The sequence below is a fragment of the Gavialis gangeticus genome, unplaced genomic scaffold (assembly GCF_001723915.1).
Source record: "Gavialis gangeticus isolate Ggan-Ray unplaced genomic scaffold, GavGan_comp1, whole genome shotgun sequence".
Taxonomy (NCBI): domain Eukaryota; kingdom Metazoa; phylum Chordata; order Crocodylia; family Gavialidae; genus Gavialis; species Gavialis gangeticus.
In genome coordinates, this window is record NW_017728983.1 from 4,752,406 (window position 1) to 4,760,362 (window position 7,957).

The 7,957-nt window shown below is 42.4% G+C and overlaps 1 protein-coding gene across 1 annotated transcript in view; it reads right to left on the reverse strand.

Moving 5' to 3' along the window:
• Positions 1-1,133: 1,133 nt before the first annotated feature.
• PIGX (phosphatidylinositol glycan anchor biosynthesis class X) overlaps positions 1,134-7,957 on the reverse strand; it is an 11,710-nt gene continuing 4,886 nt past the window's right edge. Inside the window, exons 4-7 of the mRNA XM_019513096.1 lie at positions 6,628-6,841; positions 4,781-4,881; positions 2,575-2,775; positions 1,134-1,898 (exon numbers count right to left, since the gene is read on the reverse strand). Of these exons, the coding sequence (XP_019368641.1) occupies positions 2,620-2,775; positions 4,781-4,881; positions 6,628-6,841 (471 nt within the window). The 3' untranslated portion in view covers positions 1,134-1,898; positions 2,575-2,619. The remainder of the gene's footprint in view (positions 1,899-2,574; positions 2,776-4,780; positions 4,882-6,627; positions 6,842-7,957) is intronic.

A 7,957-nucleotide genomic window follows, 5' to 3' on the forward strand; every position in this document is an offset into this window, starting at 1 on the left:
TTATCCCTCCTTCTGCAATGTTGCTGTCTGTTAATTATTCATGGTAATCTTGGTCTTCTATTTCATATGCCTGCAGACCATTTTTAGTTTTAGCTAAAACCCTTAAGTCAGATGTAGAAATATTGCTTAGGTGAACACTAACTCAGGTGTGGCAATGACTGACAATGAAGTGTTGACTAAACTATCAAGATGGTCAAGGTTACATTTTGTTTAACAAATCTGAATAAGATGTACAATTAATTATAATGACTACAAGACTAATAAAACATAATTTTTGGACTATTTTGGCCTAGCTCATCTTGTTTTTTAAACTTAATATATAAGCTTGCATATTAGTATATGTTCTAAAAATGTTATATTTGTTTTTGCTTTAATATAGTACTGGGTCTGCAGCATATTAGTAAATCTTTTAGTTTCTCTTTAACTGGAAAAAAATAGCTGTTGTGTTCAAAGTGATGCTGCACCACCCTTTTCAAAATCCTAGATCTGCCTATCGCTGTATATATACCTAAATACTAGTTATTCGTTTCATACAAACCATTAGCTTATGGACAACAATGTCTTTCACCTATGTAAGTCACTGAAAGCAACAACAACAAGGCGGTCCCTCCTAGTTCAGTTTATAATCTGGACTCCATTCTACAGTCTTAGTACACTGTCATCACTTACATTTCTCAGCTATACGCTCTTTATGGTTTACCACTCACAGTATTTTTTTTCCTTTCTTCCAAGGAAACTGACCCATTTGTTTTCATTGCGTGATGCCATCAGGCAGACTGACCCATTTAAAATGGTTCAGACTGAGATTTAGCAGACATTAACGTGATTTTGAAAAAACAAAAGGAAGAAACATTTAAAAGAGAACCATCTGCCAAAGCTGGGCAGTATTTCATGATGGCACAGGCCCAAGGATCAGTCTGCAATATAAACTACGTGTGTGGATAGAAAACAACACAAAAGCACACTCAAATTTGGAAATTAAAAAAAAAATACACAACCAAGGACAAATTAAACAATAGCTCAGAGTTGATTTCATCCCAGTCCAGCTGCTCAGATATGATTACCGGTTTCCCTCACCAACCATGGTTTTGCCAACCACAGTTTTTGAGTATCCACACTTAATATTCTATATACCATTTTGGCTACCATGGAATACAGTGTGGAGTAACCACGGTTTTCCATGGCCACACATGAGCTTGCCACCTGCCATTTCAAATCACCCACGCTCTTGCTAGCCACCTGTGGCAATCTCATCTCCTCACAGACACTCAGTCTTGCATCATGCTTCACACTGTTAACCATCCAGTTGCAGGTACTCTGCATTTTTCTTCCAATTTCTTTGAGATTTTTGCATTTTGTCCTTAATCATGGCCTCTAAGCAAGTGAATGGTGAAGGTGAGCAATTTGTGAAGAGGGCAAGAAAAGTGATGTCCTTGGAAACAGAAGGAGTTGTTGGATCATCTAGCACATGTAGAGAGTGTGGCGAATATAAACAATGATTTTTATACATTGTATGTTCCTTTATTATTCATATTCAAGTCCCTAACCCTATTTTTCCCATAAGCCTTTTGTCTTACCAACCACAGTTTTGCCAACCATGGAAACTTTCAGGAACCTAACCCCCTCAGTTGGTGAGGGAAACCTGTAAATATGTAACAAAGTCTATCTGCAGTTGTTTTCTTTAACTCCTCCCTTTCCCCAAACAGATGCAAAAGGAGTTGTGCACCGAGGTAGTGAATGAAGTAGACACAGCCATCATCATCCAGCACTGAACCGAGGGAGAACAAGAAACCAGGGTTGGAGCACTTGTCACCCTGCAGTAGGAGAAGTCACAAGATGAGCTCTTTGAGTTTCAGCAGAAGATGAAGAATGATGCCTATCAGATCCCAAGGCTGTAGTTGTGGAAGATAATGAAAGGCTGATTCAGCTAATGAGATGACTGCGTCGGTCAAATACAGGCCACACAAAGAAATATGAGAAACAGAAGCTGAAGTCAGGGACTTCCTCTTTTTATTGCATGTGTAATTTTATAAAAAGAACTACCTAGATTTAATAACCTTTTGCCATACAGGAAATAGAAGACTTCCCCACAATCATATTATATGCTCACAATGCCCCCTACTGTCAAATAAAGCACAGAGAAGACATTTCTATTAACCTGGAGCCACTTGGTTTTTCCACCAATGAAGCAATTTCCTCTCTCTGTTTCCTGGTATTTCTCAACAGTTCTAATGACTTCCCTCCAGTCTTCCAAACATTTGTTTCCAAGTCAGTACTGTTTCACCAGCTTTGAGAGTTAGAATTATTCATCCATCTTCCAATTCACACCATAGATAGCTTGACACCTCTTCCAAATTTTTAATGCCAATTTCAAGTCACCTAAATGCAACTAACAGTATTCAATGTTCTATCAAACAATGATCAACTGTGTTTCACCCATGTAGAAATCCTTTCCTGTTCTAAGTGCCTAAATCAAAAGAGCCATGATCTCAGAATGGACTTTAGGCACAACCATAACACAAACAAACAACAGTAAACTCCACACACAGACTTTAATAGGAAACCAATACTCACTCCCAATCCATATGGCTTCTTACAATAAGGCCATGTTTGGTTTCACTATGAGCAGTTCACCAGGAAGAAGTGACCGTGTTTGCATATGGCTGCAAGAACCAGACTCGAACACAAGACTGTGGTAAGAAGAGTCACTGCACATACTAAGGAACTGTGTTGCTTGAGTCCTACTGGAACCTGCAGAATCAGTTCCTTATTTACCTATGAAGAGACAGGTGGGTGTTAAACCTATATAACCATTACATTTTAACTGCTTTATATTTTCATTGGGTGTTATTTAAACAAGCTTCATACTTGTTCATTCCATGCTTCTGAACAACCTCTGCTTCATTTAACAGCTCTGCTTGCTCAGGTTCTGTCTCTAGTCATTTCAAAGATTTTGCCTCTCCCCTGGTATTGAAATCCAGAAAGCAAACCTGAGAAGAAGGCTGTTTCCCTACTTGCAGAGGTGCTCCCCAAGAATCCCCCAGCAAGGGATCCCCTGGACACACATATCATGCTGCCACATCCCAACTTGAAACAATGGGCAACATCTGTGTCACCCAATAAAGCAAGACAGTTGTGTCAGGATGCATCTCAGTACAGCTGATCCCACTCCAAGGACAATGTCTGTTTAGAGCCTAAAGGAATAAGCTTATGGAATGAAAGCTCAGCTATCAGAGACCTGTAAAGAAAAAAGAAAGGAAGGCGTGTTCCTTTTTTCACTTTTTATGATACAGGAGAGCCTGAAAGACCTTTTATCAAGAACTGTAATCATTTAACACATGCTAAGAAGTCTTCCAACAAAACCAAAGAGCAAAGTTGGGCATTCCTATTATTTCCCTGTTAAAAAGGGAAAGACTTCTTTCCCAAATAAAGTACAAGCCATAAAAAGATGCAAACTCTTTACCTTCTTCAAATTCTTTACCAATCACAGCCAGATTTCCTGAATGCAACAAGTGTTTAAATCAGTGGTGCTCAACCTTTTGGCCCACAGGCCAGATGAATGGGTCAGAGCTGGTATGCATGCCAGATGCAGCCCCACAGACACTGCCCCTCTGAGACTGGACCCCAGAGGGCCTGGCAACACCCCTTCCTGCTTGGATGGGACCCTGGGGGCCTCAGCACTGCCCCCTTCCAGCCTGGCACACTAAGATTGAGCCCGAGAGAGCCTGGTACCATCCCCTTCCACTGGGGTTGGGCCCCAGAAGCCTTGGCACCCTCCCCTCCCACTCCCACATGCCAGGATGGGGCCCTGGCACTGCCCCCTCCAGCTGTCATCTGCCAGGATTGGACCCCATAGGCCTGGTGCCTCCTCCTCCTAGCCCCTGCACTGGGATTGGGCCCCAGGGCCCAATGGCAGTCCTGCACATTGGGATTGGGCACCTGATTCAATATGCAGGGTCTGGGGCTCCCCATGGGTCTGAAAACTTGGCAGCAAGGGAGCAGTGCTATTGCTCCCCCACTGCCAAATTTCTGTGGGGAACCTCACACACCAGATGACATGGTGCCATGGGCAGATCTGCCCTGCAGGCTAGGGGCTGAACAGCCCTGGTTTAAATTACTTATCAGGATTTGTCTCAGTTCACATTTTCTACAGTACTCCAGCCCTGCTGAGTCTCAAAGTTCCAGGTGGCTACAGCTCATATCTAGACCTTGATATAAAGAGAAATACATCATCCTCAGCGACATAGTTTATAGGAAGATATCCACATAGGCGTGTATGGCTTTTCTCAGAGGTCATTTTCCCTGCAGTTGTTCAGACAAGGCATCAACCCAAGCACATTCACTATCTCCTACTCATTCCTCAAGCTATTAGCAAAATCTTCATGCACACCAACAATTGTTGCATCCTTGGCTCCAAGTAAAGCACCACTAAAGCATCAGCAACAGTGACAGATTCCAACAAAGGATTCAGCACAAAGTCACTGAAATATGTATATATACACGTGGCAATGATCACCAAGGAAGAGTGAAGGGAAGTCTCCAGGCATTACAGCAAGTTGGGCATGAGTGGACTTCAACCCTCATCCCAACTCCACTGTTACCAGGAGTCAAAAATATACTAGACACTACTCAGAACATGTCAGCAGGTGAAATGAAGGGAGAACAGTTATCTTCCCTGCTTGGTGCAGGGGGCTGGACCTGATGATTTTCCAAGGACCCTTCCGGCCTTACAATTTATGAATCTATGAACCACGGAACTACATAATAAATATGAACTCACAGGCTTATACTTCACATTGTTCCAATGACAAGTGGACTCAGTTCTCACTGAACAGGGGGCTTCTACTTCAGAATGCCTCCAACACTTCATTGGTGGGAAACCTAAGAAAAGCAGAAATATGCAACATCAAGAATCTGACTGAGGAGGAGCAACACACTGTGCAAGTTCCATTCCCATGGGACTTTCATTTATCACAACAGCTTGGTAAACCTTATTCACTAAAAGCCAAGGGAAAGAATATTACACGAAGGTCACTGACCAAACTGTACTGGGAAACCTGCAGATTCAAATGAGTACTGTCAGGTCACCCTTGTGAATCCTAAGGCTCAGCATATTGGAAAGGAGGAACATAAGCAAATGTTACTTTATTTTAATACATACCATATGCCCCCAAATAAAACACACACCTTGTTTTTGTGGTAAGGCTGAATTAAGGAAAAAAAGATTTTTCCAGAGTTATGACCACATAGCAGAAGGACAGAGCGAGCCTCTTCTTCATCTCACCCACCCTCCCTTTTCTACTCAGGCAAAAAACCCTACAGTTTTAACCCTTTCACAGCTGAAATGTCAGTTGCTTAGCTGCTCAGCTGAAACTGTAGCTGTTGCTGAACTCCAAACTCCACGGATAGATATAGGATTTTGAATAAAAACAAAAACAGTCTGCAGGGCTGTGAAATAGGAGGAAAAAAAGACTACAAGTAGGTAACAGACAGCAAAATTGCTGAATCAAGCTAGCCTTAAAAGCAAGAGGATCGTTAACATTTACACTGTTAAGTGAAAAGCAGTTAGGAATCAGGTGAAGCAGGAATCAAGCTTTGGGTGGAGTAAGGATCAAAGCAAAGTGCAACCAACCACTGCACCCTCTCTCAATTTGCCCCTGCTGGACTCCATCCCTCCACCTCCATGCAGCTGCTGCAGACAGGAGAAAGAAAAAAAAGCATCAGCCATTTTATAGCATCACCATGTTTCTATTTGGGACAGAAAAATCTGCATCCCCACTTAAGACACACCTCAACTTTGGAAGGTTAATTTTTGAGGGAAAGGTGCATGTGTATGGAAGTACATATGGTAATTCAGTTTCCCTTTGTGTAGATTTTGCCAGGCCCTGCATCAGTTGCCATGCAAGGGCCCTTGTACATGTGATAAAATGCCCCTGTACAGGTAAGGAAATTGCCCCTTTCCGTGGTTTAATTGCCCTTTTTAACAATTTAATTGCAGAACTGCCTACACGTTCGGCAGCATGTTATGACTGAATTCCATAACAGCATACACCTTCTGCAGCATATTTTGATTTAAATGATGGGCCCGTCACTTCCATCACTGTGATGAAAGTCCCTAAATTGAAACAGTGGGTATTTAATCTACACAATTAAAAACCCACCAATAAAAAGCCTACCAAATCAATTTAGAGAGAACTAAAACCCCAGCACATGCACAAATGGCCCAAGGTGCTGTAGAAACAGGGGGAGCAAACAGCTGCCCATCAGAAGCCCAGATTTATATAGGTTTTTGAAGAAGCAAGCTGCCTACCAATAATCCTTGCTGAGACAACAATACTGAAAGATCTAGCTCTCTTGAAGATGGAAGGTGATTACCCAGAGGTTGAAATGGTCATGCTGTGATTTCAGACAGTTTAACAACTAAATGTTAATGGGCTCAGGTGGCATTAATTCAAAAGTGTGTAAAAAGGGTTTTTTGCCCCATTCTCCTGTTGCTATTTTCCCCTTTTTAAAATAACTATTCAAATTTATCTCCACCACTGATTTGTCCCAAAAGACAACTATATGTCTGAATTTCAGACTGCATTGACCATTCCCATTGAAAGAGGAGTTAGGAGAATTTCTCACTTTCAGGGCAGCGGATCAGTATTTCAGGATTCTTCAATGCAGCAGGCACTCTCCCATCATTCTCTGCTGGCCGGTGATAGCGACAGTGCACAGGTAGCGTGGCTTGAAAGCAATGAGTACACCGAGGGTCCGATTTCATGTAAATGAGAACAACAAGGTCTGTGGCCAAGTATTCGGGAGCTTCCACATCAACAGCATCTGGAACTATAAGGGCCTGCAAGCAAGGGATTGGGGGGCAAGGCACAATCACAATTCAGGTGAATGAATGTTATGCAAGACACACCAGTAGCAGTACAGAGAATGAACATGCATGGGACAATCCACCTGCTGAGGGTAGCCACTAGTATGTCCTGGCAGAGTAAGAGGTCAATCATCTCACTAGAAATTCTTATTGCTCAAGGGGACAAAGAAATGGGTCTAATTCAATCTTGCTACCTCTACATACAATGGTTACATCCCCATGGTGTCTATGGATTTCAGTGGAATTACAAGCAAGAGAAATTTGGGCTGATGTTTTACATTCACTACCTTTCATATTACAGAGGTTCCAACAGAGGTTGGGACCTCACTGGGACTGTATGTTCATTTAGGAGGACAGTCCTCTTCCCAAGCACCTTACAATCAAAATGGACAAGACAAATGCATGGTGGGAGGAAGGGAGTAATGTTATCCTCATTATTAAGATGAGGCACAAAGATCAAGTGGCTTGTCAGAGATTGTATAGGGCAATTATAGCAAAGCCAAGAACAGCAAAGGTGTCTCAAACCCCAATCTATCCATCCTCAGCTGAGATGGTTTAGAAAGGAATGATTATGCCACAAGCAGCTAGATTAGATAACTTCCCAAGGTCCTTTGCCACCCTACCTTTCTGATTCTAGAGCACAACATTCCACCCTCCACAAAGGGAGTTCCATCTCAAAGGATTTCAAATACCCTATACATTTCATCTCATCCATGTGCTTAAATTCCTTGTTTTCCACACAATCCTGGATGAAGAACTCAGCAGTTGGCATGTGCGAATAGAGAACTATTTGATTTGGGTTCAGATTTGGCTGATTCAGATGTCAGTGATTCGTTTCGGAGCTCCGAATCGGTTTCTCGCTTCAATTCAGCCAAATCGGCTCAAAAGCTTCGGAGCCAATTCAGAGATCTGGCCATAGGGTATGATGAGGAATCAATAAAATATCTATAACTTTGTTGTTTTTTGTCCAATTTAGATGAAACATGCGGGGTGGTAGCCTCTGCGGAGCGCATGAAGCCTGTATGGTGCCGGTTGTTCCTCCCCAGGTGCATCACTTTCATAGTTTCATAGTTTCTAGGGTCGGAAGGG